This window comes from Puma concolor, chromosome E4 (assembly GCF_028749965.1).
Source record: "Puma concolor isolate L17-30 chromosome E4, mPumCon1.1.hap2, whole genome shotgun sequence".
Taxonomy (NCBI): domain Eukaryota; kingdom Metazoa; phylum Chordata; class Mammalia; order Carnivora; family Felidae; genus Puma; species Puma concolor.
In genome coordinates this window covers 14,416,271-14,434,804 of record NC_141683.1, presented here as the reverse complement: position 1 = coordinate 14,434,804, position 18,534 = coordinate 14,416,271, and the positions used below count along the sequence as shown (strand labels likewise).

General features: G+C 35.7%; 1 protein-coding gene across 5 annotated transcripts in view; it reads left to right on the top strand.

Moving 5' to 3' along the window:
- Window positions 1-18,534, top strand: part of SPATA17 (spermatogenesis associated 17) — a 228,127-nt gene that overhangs the window by 90,842 nt on the left and 118,751 nt on the right. For all 5 annotated transcript variants that reach the window (XM_086693317.1, XM_086693316.1, XM_086693318.1 and 2 more), the window contains one exon: window positions 13,579-13,782. In XM_086693317.1, the coding sequence (XP_086549443.1) occupies window positions 13,579-13,782 (204 nt within the window). The remainder of the gene's footprint in view (window positions 1-13,578; window positions 13,783-18,534) is intronic.

Sequence of the window (18,534 nt, the reverse complement as noted above, 5' to 3'; positions counted from 1 at the left end):
GTAGCATATTTTCTATTAAATAGTCTTGTCAATTGGTTTTTCTATGTATTTTTTGACAGTTGAAAGTATTTCACTCAAAAAGGAGTTATGTTATCTATACAATATTGCAGCAGACAGTAAAATAAAAGGTGAGAAAATGGAAGGAAGGTGTGAAGAAGGGAGAAAAGAGAAAGAATTTGTTTGTAAATCTTAATCTGTTAATATCTCTTGGGCCTAAAATAAATAAACTGCAGGTCTCAATTGCTGTTGTCATATGGAAAGGAAAGTCTTGCCGAAAGGATATGACCTCTCTCAGTTTAGAGAAAAGTTACATTTTCAAGGTGTTTATATAATGTAAAGCATTCCTGTGGTTTTAGTCCCTTTAATGAGTTGAAAAATATTTTTCTCTTAAATTTATTCAGCTTTATTTTCCATCTACTTTTAAATTAATACATGTATATATACATATGCATATAATTTCATTTTAGTATCTCTTTGAAATAAATTGTGAATCATTAGGATAATATGATTTTGTTGTACTCATACTTATTATTTATGCTTATGCTCTACATGCATAAGTTAATTTATGATCATCTGAATTAGTCTTAAGTTAACATCATTAAAATGATTCAATTTATTTTACCTGGTTTATTTCTTTCTATATCCACACAAAAATCAACTGCTCTGTCAACAATTATCTGATGCTAAAATTGTTGTAGGGCCTTCCCGGACCTCACAAGGCACAGCTGTTGCTTTTTATCTCCATGTCTAAATATAACACTTACCAATGGCATTATGGTTACATCTACTTCCCTCTAAAGTAGGCAGATTCATAAAGGAGAGCAACTGTGTCACTGTAATGTCCCCGATTTCTAATATCAGAGTCATGCTATGCTATTTCTAATAAGAGTACTAATTCAGATTTACAATACTTTTCACATTCAAAACAAGAAAGGAAGCTTTTATTTCAGTCTCAATTATTCACTATTTCTTCTCTGAATTAAATAAAAACTATAAATAAAACAATCATCTTGACACATGTAATGATTTTTAGTAACTGATGCCTATATTTGGTAGAATATTTCATGTGTTTTTTAATTTTTTTAGATGCTTATTTATTTTGAGAGAGAGACAGACAGGCAGAGCAAGCTTGAGCAGGGGAGGGGCAGAGAGAGGGAAAGAGAGAGTCCCAAGCAGGCTCCACACTGTTAGCACAGAGCCCAGTGCGAGGCTTGATCCCATGAACTTGAGATCATGACCTGAGATCATCGGATTCTCAACCCATTGAGCGACCTAGGTGCCCCCTAGGTGGTGTTTAAAATGGCAAATCCTATATTCAAAGAAAAGGCAAAGGGGAAGCTAACTCTTTAAAAAACCTTTTATGTCCCAAAATAAGCCAAGTTCCATAACTAGACAGGGTGAAAGTGAAATTCAAACTAAGATGTGGCTGTTTTCAAAACCATACTTTCTCTTTATGGTATGGTTTAAAAAGGACTGAAAAAGGTCCTAGTTCAACATTATTTTCCTGGATGATGGCTGAAATCATATCTTTAAATTTCTATTTATTTGAACATAACTACTAGACAATATATTCAGTATTATTACCTTTTTATGCTTTGTGTGAATTAGCTTATCAGTTTCTTTATGCATCAGGAGCTGAGAGGCATGAGTCTAAGATGCAGGGCTCCTTCACAGGAAGACAGGCAAGCCTTCATGGGTACATCTGGATAGCTGCTGGGCAGTGTGTTTGTCTTGTTGGGGAAAGAGCCATGAGGAAAGGAATAAGGGTGAGTACTTATATAATCTCTTAAGTATTTCTGCCTTTGAGGCATCAGCTGAAGTTCTGAAACAATAGATGTCCTATTCAACACTACTACACATTGTCTTATGATCCTATGATTTGAGATGAGGAAATATCTGTAAGAATACAAATGGTTTTGACATCTCACTCTTGATCTCAGTACTAGTGTGTAAAGGTGAAGGTCAGTGAAGCTGAAGGAGTCGAAGAACCATGAATCTATGCTGTTGGGATGGGTCACCCACCTATGCATGACATACCTAAAATTAACCCCCATTACATAGTAGAAAGGAAGACTGAACTAAGTGCCAGTGGCTATCATGAATATGGGCAAATGATAACTGCAAGGAAGGACAGAAGATTGCATATGTATATTTCAAGAAGGTCAACGAGTACTGGTTTGAAAGTGACATTGTGAACTAAGAAAATGCAAATCTCTCCCTGGTCACTATGATACAGGGGAGTTCTAAAATGCTTTGTTCAGTGGGCCTGCAAAGGAAGTTCCAGTTGTAATAAAAAAGAAAAAAAAAAAAAAGAAGGTAGAGAATATATTTATTGAAAAGTTTTGGGTGCAAAGAGAAGTTGCTTAGCATAGATGGGAGAGGGATTTCACAGGGCAAGGTTGAAAGGATTACAGTCAAGGGATCAGAATTGTTGGGAAAAGAAATAACGGTAGTTGAAGATGAGTATAAAAGAGAATATAAAGGAGAGCTGGGATTAATTTGGCAGATAATTATTTGAGCATGAGCATTTTGACCAAAAACCAAATAGATAAATAGGTGTTTGATCCAATTATCTCTTATTGTAGAGAAATTCAAGTTGCTGCACCTGTTCTTTATTTTCATTAGCACAGTAATGATATAATAGACTGAAAATGAAGTAATGGGTTAAAAAGTACAAGGGAGGTATTCTTCATATTTTTGAAGTGAGGAATGAAATAACAAAAAGCCCACATAAAAACTTGTGAAACAACCCAGTAGTACACCCCAACGCCAGAGACTAGACTTTATTCATCTTACACCAGATCCGGTTTTTTGATCAAAATATTGTGTTGGCCAACTTCCTCTGATTAAATCACTTTCCCTTTAATTGTGTTTGTGGCCAAATTGTGTTGCCACGAGAGGGTCTTCCAGTTTGAGTTGAGATAAAAGATAGCACAATTGTGAAGCATTGTGTAATTTTCTGGGCTCCCTACCACCAAGGAGGTCAGAACAAAACAGGAAAGCAAAAGATAACCCAAAAATGATAAAGTTTTTATTTAAGGGTAACACAGAAAAGTGAAAAAATCCTAATCACTCAGCTCAATTATCACAAAGTGGCAGGTATAATCTGTACCTAATAGGCACTAATTAATAATTTCCATACAGGAAGCCACAGGTCTACAGAAAAAGACTGTGTGAGAGCACAGTAGTCTGAAAATGAGGTGGTCTTTGAGATCTGGTCACAAGATTGTAGCCAACCAGATTAAGGCAACATAGCATTTCCCCATGAGGCAGTCAATCCTATACTTTTGATAAAACTTAAAATGGCTTCCTCCTGTTTGCTTAAGAAATCTTTCTTCAAAGACTCTTGGGAAATCAGTTTCTTACAGAGCCCCAGATAACACTGGGAATATAGTTTGACAAATGCTCCTTTCTATTAGTACATTTTCTTTAACAAAAGAAAGTTTTCAATCCTGTTGACGGTTTCTGTATTTTTCTTTTAGCAACTAATTGTCTTGAAAGTCATCTTTTAAACCCAAACTATGAAATCATTTTTATTTTTATTTATTTTTCATTTTTTAATGTTTATTTTTGAGAGAGACAGTGCATGAGTGGGGGAGGGAGAGAGAGAGAGAGAGAGAGAGAGAGAGAGAAACATAGAATCCAAAGCAGGCTCCAGGCTCTGAGCTGTCAGCACAGAGCCCGGATGTGGGGCTCAAACCCACGAACCTTGAGATCATGACCTGAGCTGAAGTTGGACACTCAACTGACTGAGCCACTCAGACGCCCCTGCAATCATTTTTAAATTAAATCATGTGTAGAACTGAGCAAGGCGGGGGGGGCACTTGGGTGGCTCAGTCCATTAAGCGTCTGACTGCGGCTCAGGTCGTGATCTCAAGGTTCATGGGTTCAAGCCCCACATCGGACTCTGTGCTGACAGCTCAGAGCCTGGAGCCTGCTTTGGATTCTGTGTCTCCCTCTCTCTCTCTCCCTTTCCCCTACTTGTATTCTCTCTGTCTCTCAAGAATAAATAAATAAACATTAAAAAAAAAAAAAAAGGAAGAACTGGGCAAGAGAAAATAATAGGTTTCTGAGGGGGGTGGAAATGGTATACCATGGAAGGTTTGGGGTGGGTGGTGGAACATCCTTTACTGTTTTTCTTAGGTCATTCATACTTTACTGGTATGTATAATAAGCCAGTGCAGAACATGTAGAAATTGGGTGTTTGAGACATTGCAATAGGGACTTTTCAAATCGTTGGCGGAATTCGGTGTCCACTTGCACTGCACTATTCAGAATAATTTTTGGTAAGGTCACCCAGGAATCTCCTAATTTTAAATCCACCAGACCTTTGGGAGTTTTGCACCTGGCTCATCACACCTGAGATATTGAAAGTTGCGTTGGCCTTGATGACCTTACGATCAGCTTTTTCTTCTACTCTTTCATCATTTCTTCTCAGTCTTCTTCAGTAATTCTTGTGTATCTTTTTACTCTGACATTATATAGGGCTATTTATAGTTCTTTACTATCAAAGTCATTTAAAGTTTCTATTCCTTTGCAAATCGTTGTGTTCTAGGAATGCCTTCCTTTATCTTACACACCAGGCACATTCCTTGTCTTCCTTCACACGTCTTAAATACCAGCCATCCTAACCCCCCAGAATAATCTATTCTCAGTATGGTTATATATCCGTATCAATACTAATTCCAGTATTTTATAATTATTTATAAACTGTCAATGCTGTGACTCACATGGAAAAGCAGGAATCAAAGCCAAATCTGGAGAGAGTGCCAAGGTAGCAGATCAAGGAGGGGAGGAAGTAAATGAAGCTGTTTTTTTTGTTTGTTTGGTTGGTTGGTTGGTTGGGTTTTTTGGAGGTGGGGAAGGGAGTTTCTATGTGTTAGGAAAAGGAGCAGGCCTAGAAAATTTTCCTAAGCAAGAAAATAAGTGACTTTCATCCACTCCTTACAGGGATTAGTAGAATAGTAACCTGACATTTACAGAGAAAAAGACAAAAGGATTGTTTAGTGGGAAAGATTTCCCAGAAAGTCTTTTACGTGGCATCTTCTCTCAGAAATTCTTTCAAAATGCAATATAAAGGGAAATCCTGACTGGGGGAAAAATGTTCTTTTAGTCCCAAGATTTTCTGAGTCATGATAATATTCCTATATTTTAGAAGACTCAAATCAGTCTCTACTTCTTTTTCTTTCCTGACATTCAATGAATTACGATGTGATTTGTGCCACAAGAACACAGTTTGCTTCTGTGGAGGTCACCTGTCACCTTCTAATTACCATGCCAGTGGTGCATTCTTTGTCCCCATGCTGTTCCACCTCTCCCGAGCCTCTGACACTGCTGACCTCCTTCACGGAACCGTCTTCTCCCTTGCGTCCTGCCTCTCCTCCCTCGCTGTGTGCTCTTTTGAGTGTCCTTCATGGGCTTCTCCTCGCCTACTCATCTCTTACATGTGCTCCTAAGACCGTCCCCCTGAATTCCCCACATGCTCTCCCTCAGTGACCCCATTCATTTTCATACATTCAGCTATTTCAATTCAGAAAACAACTCCATTTGCCGCCTACGACCTTTTTCCCAAGTTCCAGACCTACTCTTACAGCTCTACACTGGACCTTTCAACCTGGATTTGGGGGAAGCTCAATTCTAATAACTCCAAAACAGGTAGTAATATCCCTGCCTGACTGTCCCCTCTTTCCACCTTCTCTGCCTGGGATCTAAGCCCAAGTTTTTCTGTAAGTCCACATTCTCTTACGTTCTTCTTAATAAACATATTATCAATGTCCTCTGGTTCTGTTTCTGTAGAACGCTCCCTGTCCATGTCATTCTTCTATTTCCACTGCTCTTTCTTCTTACCTTTCAATAAACGGTCTTCACATTTTCCCAGACTGCTGGTCTATATTCCTTATTCAGATAAATATGGATTGATGGTCTACTCTGAGCCAGATATTAAGATAGGCTATAAGTCAGGGTTCTCAATTCTGGCTGCACATCAGCTTTAAAACACAGAATTAAACTCAGCTAATGCCCAGACTGCTTCAAAGATTCTGGTTGGGTTGGTCTAGGTTGGGCCTTGGACATCAGTATTTATCAGGTTCCCCAAATGACTGTCCTCTGTTGCCAGCTTTGAGAACCACAAACTTAAGTACACAGAGGCCGATAAAATGGACATAGTTCTTGCCCTGATGGAGCTTAAATTCTAGATAATTGGGGAGATAAACATCAAAAAACAAAGTCATATATGTGTATAATTAGAAGTTGTAAGTTCCAGGAAGAAAATGAACAGAAGATTTTGAGAGGGAGAAAAAATATAACAGGACAAAGTATATGGGTCGGGGGGGGGTGGTGACAAGAGGTCTTTCCAAACAAGTGAGATTTAATATGAATTCTTAGGGATGAGTATAGTTTGGCCAGGCAAATAAGCAGATAGGAAAAACATTTGGTGAATTTGAGTCATGGAGTAGCCTGGCATGTTGTGAGCTAAATTTCAGTTTGAAGCACTTTGGTAAATAAGGTTGCTTGAATAAAGGTGTTGGCTGTGGGCCTAAATAGATGCCTATGGATTCAAGATAGAATTTGGAGGTAGCATGAATAGAACTTGTTGCTGGGTTGGATATAAGGGACAGGGGAAGACCATGCATCATCAAAGGTGATTCTCAGGTTTTTGGCTTAAGACACAGAGCTGATGGCACCATTTGCTTTTTTTGTAATAGATTGTTTTAGAGCAATTAGGTTCACAGCAGAATGGAGCAAATGGTACAGAGATTTCCTATATACCCTGTGTCTATACCCATGTCTCAATGTACAAATGAAATGATATAATATGTGGTATTGTGTCTAACTCCTTTTATTTAGAATAATGTTCTTGAGATTCTTTCATGCTATAGCACACATCAGTATTTCCTTTCTCTTTATTGTTGATAGTGTTCTATTCTCCAGATAACTATATTCAGTTAATAATCTGTTGATGAACATTTGTATTGTTTCATTTCAATTTTGGCACCAATGAATAATCCTGCTGTAAACATTTGCACGCAGGTCTTTGTGTGGGCATATTTTTTTCATCTGTCTTGTACAGATTCCCAAGGATGGAATTGTTGTGTTATAGGCTAAGCATAGGCTTAACTATTTTTAATAGGCTTTTTAAAATTTGAGCAGTTTGGGGTTCACAACACATTTGGTCAGGAAGTTGCCATATACTGTCTACACCCACACATCGTTAATACCCGAAGTCCATCGTTTACATTAGGGTTCACTCTGGGTGGTGTGTTCTATTCTGCTCTCATCTCACTTGCAGGGTTTCTGAAGAGAAGTTGAATGTAATTCTTATATTTGTTCCTCTGAAGGTAAGGTGCTTATCACCTCTGCTTCTTATAAGATTTTAAGTATGATGTGCCCAGGTTTATGTTTGTTTATGTGTTTGTTTGCCATTTATTTCACTTGGTGTTTTCTGAGCTTCTTGGATCTGTGATTGGATGTATGATATTAATTTGGGAAAAGCTTCAGTCACCATTATTTCACATATGTCTTCTGCTCCTTTCTCTCTTCCTTCTTCTGGATGTTCCCATTATGTGATGTTATACCTTTTGTTATCCTACCTTTCTTGGATGTTCTTGTTATATTTGTATCAGACATTTTTTTTCTTTGCCTTTCTATTTTGGAAGTTTCTGTTGACATATCCTCAAGTTCAGAGATTCCTTCCTCATCCATGTCCTGTCTACAAATAAATCCACCAAGAGCAGTCTTCATTTCTGTTACCGTGTTTTTGATCCCTGGCATTCTTTTTTATTCTTTCTTAGAATTTCCATGTCTGTGTTTTCATTGCCTACCTGTTCGTGTCTGCTAACTACTTTATCCACTAGCTCCCTTAACATATTAATCATAGTTGTTTTAAATTTCTGTTCTGATAATTCCAATGTCCCTGCCATATCTGATGCTAGCTCTGTCTCTTTGTAATATTGTGGTTTTCACCAGTGTTTCCATGAAGTGTGTTTCTGTAGACTTCATGTACTAGTAGGGCATGCTTAAGACTTCCTCCCGAGTTTACCTTCTAAAGGAGAATGTGAAAATCAGTAGACTCCCATTTATGTAAAAAGTAAGTGTAACTTGCAGCCTTCTAGAGTTTGGCCCCGGTTTATCTTTACAACCTCATCTCTGACTATAGCTTCATGCTTAAACTGGCCAATATGATGTTCCCTGAACAACCGCTCTGTGTTTTCCCACAAATATGTTTGTCTTTATTTTTACCCTTCGCTTAGCCTGGAATGCCTTACTTCCCTTTTTTTCATTACCAAAATTCTACCTATCTTTAGAACAAAGCCAGATACTTTTTCCACAGAATTTTCTAAAAGATAAATACCTTTCCCATAATCTCCGGTGTGTACCTCTTCTACAACAGTAATTAGAGGATACTTACTATAGGCTGGGTATGTCATCGTCAGCCACAAAATCACTCTCCTAACCCTCCCTCCCCCACCACTGAGAATGGCTTGATGGGAGTGATCTCTTTTTGTTCATCTGTACCCACCTTAGATCTAGTAAAGTGTTTCTAAGTTAGTAGCTGCTAAATATTTATTGAATTGAATTAGTATATAGAGGATGGGATTTTATTTAAATTTCTTTGTCTTATTCAATATTTAATGAAAGCATTTTAATATATGATAATAACAATTACAGAATCCACATGACTTATAAATATCATTTGTTAAACTAATGAAGCCAGCTACATCTGGGGTCTCCATTTCACATGACCCCACTCTGTACTTTGACTCAAAACTTTAAAATTCTCCTTAACTGAAGTAACAGAAAAGCATGTGTCGTTAGTCATTTTTTTTCATATTGCTTTATATAGACAAGTTTTCTACCAAATCTCTTCTTGGCGAATACTAAATGTTTCCATGAAATTCTTATTCCTTCTGGGCTACGGTGTCTGACGGGTAACATGACTATTGTCTGAAATGCATGTGGAAGCATAACTGTAGTAGCTGAGAAACGACCATGTTTCCTTTTAGTTCTCAGCAAGAGTAATTGAATGTAGAATATCTTACTAAACACTGGACTGTGACAGTGTGTTAACACTCTGACTATCTCCTAACAGCAGGGCAATTATTTGCTGAGTGGGATTTTTATAAATCTCCTGGCACGAGTATGTCTCCATAATGATGATGAAGTGCACTGGTCAGTGTTGATTCAGCAGTCCTTAGCCTCGCAAATACTTCATTCACAGTTCTCAGGCCCACTTTTACTTTCCTGCTTATTAGAGATCTTTACTACTCTTCTGGGCTGGCTTAGAGTCTAATTTGTAAAATAATTTTTATTAAATCTTAGAACCTGAACATATTTTAATCAGCCCCCCTTTCTAGAACCGTGTATCTTCCGCACCCCCCCCACCCCGTACTCACAAATTCTGAATCCTTGTCCAAGAAAATACCTTTTGATTTTGTTCCTTTGTGTGGCAATCCGCAATTCCCTTCCCTGTGTAATTGTCACTCGCAGAAGTAAAACTTGAATCCTCCCACCTCTCCTGTGTACGTAGTAGCTGTTCATTCCTGAGTAAGCAGCTACTTGGAAATTATGAGAAATTATTATTTCTCAGATGGCAGAATCCGAAATGGAAACGCTGGTCATTCTGCTTTGGAAGCTGTAAGGGTACACAGTCATGTTTCAAATTCTTTGTATTTTACAGAAACGTGTTTTAAAAAAGTAAACCTCAATAACAGAGAGAAGAAGCAAAAATTAGAATAGAGCTTCCCCCAGGCAAAATGAAGGCCTGTGGATGAGTGGGAAATGACCGTAAAAACATTCTCCATGAAATAAAACAGTAGATGCTCCACATCTGCCATCCATTTGTTTTTAAACCAACTGCATTTTTTAAAGTACTTTCCCACACAATACTTAATAAAGAATAAAAACCGGGAAGAAAAGAGAAACTGATAGGTTGTTAGAAATATGGAATGGTTCAAAATATTAATGTAATGCTAAGGGTGACTGGGTAACAAATGGTACATTTGCTCGTTGCTCAACCTGACATAATTAATATTCCAGGTCATGCTTAAGTTCCCATGATGGAGGGTCTGAAGGGGGGAATTCAAGAAAAATATATATCTATTATATCACTCATTGCCTTTTTTTTTTTTCCTTTTGACGAGTCAGAATCATAGCCTTTAAAAAAAATCAGTGCTTTCACACCTCATTTGCCGTATTCACCACTGGGCCACCAGTCAGCAGCCCAGCCTGATGCAAGGAGGTCAGTAAGAAGCTATTAGCAGAGTCCTCTCCTGAGATTTCTTGGGTCTTATTGAGTTGAATGTTAGCATGACAGTGCTGCAAATAACTCAGTTGTAGGCTTTTTTTTTTTTAAACAGTTAGCACAGATTTCCCCATAGTGTTGGTCACTCTAGAAAATTATTGCTGAAAATGAAGTCCCAAAAGCTAGCTTGGCAGTAGCCCTTCTAAGTTGCGAAAAATGTGAAAACTGAAAAATATGTCACGGTCCCTTAGGATTAACCTTGTCTTTTGTGACTCATAGTAATATTTTTTTAAAAATCCACAACAAACCATTGTTCACAAGTGGCTTGCAAAATTATGGCGTGTCCAATTGAGACAATAGTAAGTTAGGGTTGTTTTATTTACTTAAAGAAGTAATAGCTAAATGAATACTGTATCAGTATAAATAAATAGAGTATTTGCTTGCTGTAGGGACCGAGGGAGGGCTGGACTGTTTTCATTGACGTAAGTTAGCAAATGTATTAAATTAATTTCTAAACTAACCGACACCTTGAAGATTTTCAATGATACATTTTAAATTCAATTAAAATATATTTTCTACCGATATTTGATTTAAATTGCAAAGAGAATACACATGAGGAGGTCTCCATATAGGTTGCAAAATATAATTTAGGAAAGTTATCATGTCTACTGATCTATTTGCATTTCCCATCTAGCCTATGTATACATGTGCATGCAAATGTGGAAGGAGACCAAAAAAGATTTCTAATGGGGTAAAGTTAATAGCAGTTATTCAAGTAGATAGATTTTTTAACTGATAAATGATAGCCTGGTTAAATTGTACCTATTTCACAATTTTAATCTGCAAGGTTGTGAAAATGATAAACTAACAGACTTAAATTAGCTAGATCATCACGAAATAGAGTGGCATTCTCCTTTCTCATAGGCTATAGAGATTTAGTTATATTTTATGTCAGAATATTCTTTTAATATAATATTGTGTTTTTCTCACTATAATTGGTACATTCTCATCATAGAAAATCACCCTGAAAATCATCTTAAAAATTATCACCCACTTAAAAATTACGCTAAAAACTATTTTAAGTATATGTGCACATATTGTCTTTAATTAACATCATTTAAACTGTTTATGAGTCTGCCTTACTTGATATTTAGTATTATAATGAGAGAATGTTAGTATGACATTAACTATGGTTTATACGATTACCCATAATATTTTCAATACCTTTTTTTTGTATAAATTATATAGGGGAAAAATCCCAAAGAAGACCCAGTTCAAAAATATTTTGAAGATATTTAAATATATTTGCATTGGTTTCATGTTACCTAATAAAATTCAACTATAACAGGAAAAGTTGAGTTGGAGGTGACTCAACGGGTCTATGATAATTTAGTTCTAGCTCACAGCGTGTTTGAAAGCACATGGAAACTGATATGTTAAGAAAGATAAGAAGAGTATAATCTGTATTTGTTTGTAAGAAGTTGATAAGATAAACATTTTACTGAGGTATTGATGTGGTTTTGGAAAACAAGCGTAAAAGAGAGGCTTCATGGGCCTTTCTGAATAGTGCATCATTGTTCTCGATAACCACATTCGTTTTTTGATAGCATTCGTTTTTTGAATGTCTACTATGTGCCAAGTACCCTACTGGGCCGTGGGGATACAAAAATACCTAACAGAGCTCTGTGCTCCAGCTGCTGGTTTGGGGAAGACCTATACAGACAAAGGTAATTATGAAACAATGTGGTAGGTGGGTAGGAACTGTGAGGGAATTGTCCCAGGTTATTAATGAGGCATTAGGGATAGGACACTGACTGTAGCCTCAACTGGTTTTGGACAAAGGTTAACACTGAACTGAAGTATTAGCCTGGAAATACAAAATTTGGGGGAGCGCCTGGGTGGCTCAGTTGGTTCAGCATCCGACTTCGGCTCAGGTCATGATCTTGAAGTTCACGAGCATCATGCCCCACACCGGAGCCTGCTTCAGATGCTGTGTCCCCCTCTCTTTCTCTGCCCCTCCCCCTCTCATACTCTGTCTCTGTCTCTGTCTCTCTCTCAAAGATAAATAAAACATTAAAAATTTAAAAATATATATAAAATTTTCTTAAGATGTTTTTTCAAAGACAGCAATCTAAGGTAATGATACTACTTTGGAGCTGCTGATTCCGTCAGGTAATTATAGTGAACAGAAAAGTGTATGCACATAATGGTGACATGAGAGAAAAGCACATTATAGGAAAAACTATATGGGTTTAATGGATACATTCTTTCCATTAGTCTAGAGTATCTACACAGAAACCAAACAAGTCATACTATCCTTTAAAATGTAACTTGTCCTTATGGTTATGCATTTGTATGTACGAAAAAAGTGTCAAACTTCTATGCAGTTTGTAAACTCAAACACCACTGAATTTTCAGAGAATGAACATCTGCTATACTTGAATTTAACATTTGTTGCACACACCTCCCTTGAACCTCTATTGCATAGCAGGCGCTGTGCTAATAAGTAAGTGGACTATTTTGATACAGTGTGTGACCAAGTCAATGAAAGAACATTAAGGGTATACGACACTACGCAAGTATAACACCTAATAGAAAAACCAGTTTATTATTTTAAAGTGAAGAACTTAAAATAGCTGCCATTAAATAGGTTGTATAATACATAATCATTAAAACATGTATTTATTGAGTGCATACTTTGTGCCTGAAACTGGTTCAACCATTGCATATTTGAGTCGTGTAAGTGAATGGTATGATTAAATCTATGTATACATAGTACTCAGAAGACAGAAACAATGACTTAATGTCTTTCTCTTATGTTTTCTTAAATACTTTTGTATAAAATACGCCATATGTGCCAGATAGAAGCTATAGCTGAGTGTGGTGTTGTTGTTGCTGTTTTTTGTTGTTTTAATGTTTATTCCTTTTTGAGAGAGAGAGAGAGAGAGCACAGGAGAGGGGCAGAGAAAAAGGGAGACAGAGGATCTGAAACTGGCTCTGAGCTGACAGCAGCAAGCCCGATGGGGGGCTTGAACTCACGAACCATGAGATCATGATCTGAGCTGAAGTCAGTGCTCAACCGACTTTATAGCTCAGTGGTTTTTAACATGTGTAGTCTTTAACTATGAATGATTCTGAAATTGTTAGTCTGGAGTAGAGATAAAATGAGTACCTTGCAATCTCCTTGGATGAATCTGAAGTCAGCCTCTAGTTAAAAACTAGAGTTCTACTGTAAAATAGCCCTTAAACATATGACAATTTTTATGATACAGTTTTATCTTACTTTTAAGTCGTGTGAAAATTGAAGATAAACATCAACATTATGTTCTTTTTTTCAGATTCCAGGTATATACAATTCACCATTCAGAAAAGATCCCGATCCATGGGAATTGCGGTTACAGAAGGCAAAGCCCTTAATAAGCCAAAGGCCTAAAGTTAAGCAGAAGCGCGACGTCAACATTAGCAACCAGCTGGCTTGTACGAGTGCCCGCTCCCTTCCTCAATCTGAAATTCTGCCACCCATTGATAGGAAGCAGTGTCAGGTACTTATCACTTCCGTCTAAGAATTCTGTCAATGATTGTATTCTTGCTGTTTTTTTTTAAGGGTTATTGTTGTGTTCTTTTGTCTTTGTGACAAGAAAGAAAAATTGTTTTTTATGGAATTTAACTATAGCTAATAAATACAGAGTGTGTTTCAAGTATATACCAAGGAAGGAATCAAATATTTCTATAGTACTGAATTTTATGGTTTCAGATACAGAGTTAACACATAGGATTTTTGGCTAGGATCTACTCTTTTTCTGTAAGAATATTGTTGCAACAGTACTTGTTATAACATGTTGCTAAAAAAATAAGATGTATTATCACCTTTAACTTCTCATGTGATGATTCGTATCTTTATATACAATGTTAAACGTAATTTAAGTTTGAGTCATTTAAAAAGTGCAAGCTGGAGAATTACAGAGGATCGAAAACAATGCAGGACTCAAGCAGAGACAAATCTTCCCTGTGGATGGGTATAGAGCTGGATTGGCAAATGACTTCCTAGGGGTAAAGGGTGGAGTAGGATGTGTTGGGTGATGATCGCCACCGTCCCGAAAGGCCCAGAAAGCAACAATTCTATGATTCCCATCAATATTTAATCTGGAGTAGACGACCGCCACCAGGTAGCATCAACCTAGAATTGGGTTGATTTCGATTTGCACAGCCAGACTTGCGGGACTCGTACCTGGTAGTTCCCTGCATAGGCTTGCCTCTGCATGTCTTTTGCTATATAATAAATGGGTTCAAAACCTGATGGCTTAGCCAACAAACATGTCCTCTCTCACAGTTTCTCTGAGAAACAGTGGTGTGTGGCAGGTACAGCTCAGGTGAGTACCTCTGACTCAAGATCTCTCATGTAGTGGCAGTCAATGTGCCAGCCAAGGCTGATTTCATGTGAAAACTCAACTGTACGGAAGAAGGGAAGGATGAGGACATCCTCTTCCAAGGTCACTCATATCGTTGGTCGTGTTCATATCTCAGTCCCCTCTCACGTTGGCCTGTCTACACTACTGCCTCACTGGCAGCTGGCTTCCCTCAGGGGAATCTAAGAATCATTCAGAGAATGATTCAGGGAATGTAAGAGGTCATTCAGAGAATTCTCAAAATGGAAGCCTCAGCCTTTTTATGACCTCATGCCGCAAGTGACAGCCCATTACTTCTGCCATATTTCTGTTTTTAGAAGTGAGTAAGTCTAGTCCACGCAAGGGCTTGAATCCCAAAGTGGGATCATTGGAGGACATCTTCGAGACTGCTTTTCACACCCACACCCATTTCCTCAGCTTGCAATAAGCCAACCTCATCAAAGCCTTATTTCTGATATCTTATGTATTCATTTTCTGAAACTGGTTTTTTTTATTCCCTTTATTTTGTGCATTTTTTGCTCTCTTAAAGATGCTAACTGATCATTAAAACTATCTAAGGAAATACTATTAACTGATGGTATACACTATATTATAGAAAGAGCTGTAAAAAAATTTATCTAAGAAAACATAGAAGCTGAAAATTCTCCCTCTTTCTGAAATAGAGTGACACACAGAGTGGAATTGAACAAGAGGACAAGGGGAAGAGATAATTGCAAACATTTCAGTTTATTTTGAACATACCTTCAGAGTATGGTTTCATGATTCTTTTCAAAATATAGGTTATACCAGTATTCTAATAAAGGCATTTAAAATAGTTTTGAAAACAAATATAAATTGCATTTTGTAAGTAACTGAATTTTTACCATTTGAATTATGCCTATTACTATTTCAGTTGATACAAGTAACAATTTTGCATGATACCATCTGAATGAGCAATTCAGTGTATTAGTTATTCTATAAAGAAAATAATTCTAGTATCATCATTGCTTGTGTATTAAGTGTTCAATGGTTGCTAAGGTGTCAGATATATAAAATATAATCTATATTTTATGCTATCTTCAATGAAATTGCTATTGGGAGTACACAGAATTCATAGGGTAATTCTGAATACAACTTCTTAGGAAATGTGAAAATTATATGGTATTAATAAGATATAGGTATATAAATGTTTCTGAGTTGAAAATACTCTAGAGGTTACCATACCAAACTGCCACGCTGTATAATATTTACAATGTTAACCATGCACATTTAATATCATTTTATATGAGTTTTATAATACTGGTATTTTATATTAACTTCACTACTTTGCTTTGCTTTTCTATGCTTCTTAATACTGCTGATTTTATACAAGTTTGTATTCACTCTGCATCTCTATTAATATGCTTTTCTCAATACAACCACTTATTACTTTACATAGCTTCCCCCATAGTGTTCTATTTATACATATATGTATTTAGTATTTATGGATTGCACATGGAAGATATATACATATACCTATATATATGATATATGTGAACCATTTTTACATGTATATTTTTATATAAATAAATATATACATTTTATATATAAATAAAATATACGATTTATATATAATAAATATATATAAATTATATAAATATATATAAATTATATAAATTATAATTTATATAAATATATATAAATTATATAAATAATATGAATTATAATTATATAAAATTATATAAATTATATTTATATAAATATATTTTACAAATATATTTATAATATAAATAATTTATATATTATAAATATATTTATAAATATAAATAATTTATAAATATTTATTAATTATAAATTATATAAATATATATAATATATGATAACATATAATATATAATATATAATTTATAATTATATAAATATATATTTATATTTATATATAAATTATATAAATAATATAAATAATAATTATGTAAAATTATATAAATTATAAATTATATAAATATATATAAATATATATATAAATAAAATATACATTTTATATATAAAAATATACATGTAAAAACTGTCATATATATTTGTATGGAAGATGTGTGCATTTATATTTATATAATAAATATGGAAATAAATATAATATATGTGTAAATATATATGGGAAAAATATATGTGTGTGATTGAGGTATTTTCCAACACCAACAACTAATTCTCTGGTTCTCTGAATACCATTTGGCATCCAATCCATTCAAGCCAGTTCTGACACTAATTACCAGGAGTTCATGCAAACCCCGCAGCTTACGGGCTTTTGACCCCACAAAAATGTTCTTCACTTCATATACCAGTCGCAATTTCTGGGTCTCCCGTACTTTTTACTGAACTGGCTATAATTGAGCAGTCCCCTGACCCCAACCTAAGGTTTGATAATTTGCTAGAATGGTTCAAGAACTCAGGAAGACTTTTTATTTAAGTTTACTGCTTTATTATAAAGGGTACAAGTAAACAGCCAGATGAAGAGGAACATAGAGTGAGCTCTGAAAGCCTCCAGAGCGCACAGGCTTCTGTTCCCACAGAGTTGGGTGCACCACTTTCCCAGCACGTAGATAGTGTGTGCAAGCTAAGAAGCTCATCATATCTCCGTGTAAGAGTTTTTATAAAGCTCAATCTTGAACTCCATTAGATTTCACTGAAGATCTGAAATGGGGCTGGAAATTTCAACCTTCTTTCTGGTGACCAGTCTCATCATGAGGCTGCTAGGGATCTAAATCATCTCATTAGCATAATCTCAGGTGTAATCTTGTTTTGAATAACAAAGGCACCCCATCACTCAGGAAATCCCAAGCATTTTAGGAAGTCTATGCCAGGAATCAGTGACAAGGACCATACAATATATATTTCTTTCTATATCACAATAGTATATATATATGAAGACACATAGAAAAAATATATATACATTCATATAAAATATACATGTGTATATATACTTATGGAATATACATATATATGGAGGATTTTATATGTGTGTATATATATGGATACATATGCAGATGTATATCATACATATGTGTATACTTATATACACATACTCAGAAATTACCTTCATCTAGCATACCACAAAATAATGATCATTGTTAATTTTCTTTTCTTTTCTGCTCCCTTCTTTCTTCCTTTTTTTTACTTTTGCTCTCTACCCTTGTTCTTTTTCTCTTTCCTTCTTTTCCTATGTCCTTATTCCTATCCCTGGTCTTCTTTCCTCCCCTCCACACCATTATATCTCGTCTTTCTTCCTTTCTTTCCTTCTTTTGTATTTCCTTCCTTCCCACTCTTCCTCAACCCATCTTTTCATCCCACCTGCTTCTCTCTCAGCTTCCTTTGGCTTCTCCTTTCCTCACTTCCTTGTCTTCTTTTTTTCCTTCTTTCCATTCTTGTTTTCACAGAATGGGATGTTTACTGTTGTGGTTTTATTAGACTTAACCACATTTCCTTTATGTTATCTAATAATATAAAGCTACATACATCATTAGGGAAATTTAAGATTATATATGCTCTACTCCAAATTGTAATATTTATACTCCGATGATCTGTCTGTACTTGTAAGCTAAATTTCTTAAACGTATGAGATAATGTTAGGAGTTTGAAATATAACTTCATTATTATTTAAGCTTTGAGAATAGTTTAAAAATACAAGATGACTATAAAGTAACATGGGCTATTAAAAACACAGAAGAACATAAATGTATTTGACCTTTATAATCAGGATTTGGTTGGAGGCAAATAAAATCAAACTTTGGAAAACTATAGCTAAGAGCCAAAGGAGACTAACATTTCAGGTTGAGTCTAGGCATTATAGGGATTAATATTTGGAAAGGGGTACAATGAGCAGATCTGAAGTTGGAAGCTATGTCCAAAATCTGCGACCCCATGTCACTCCAGGTA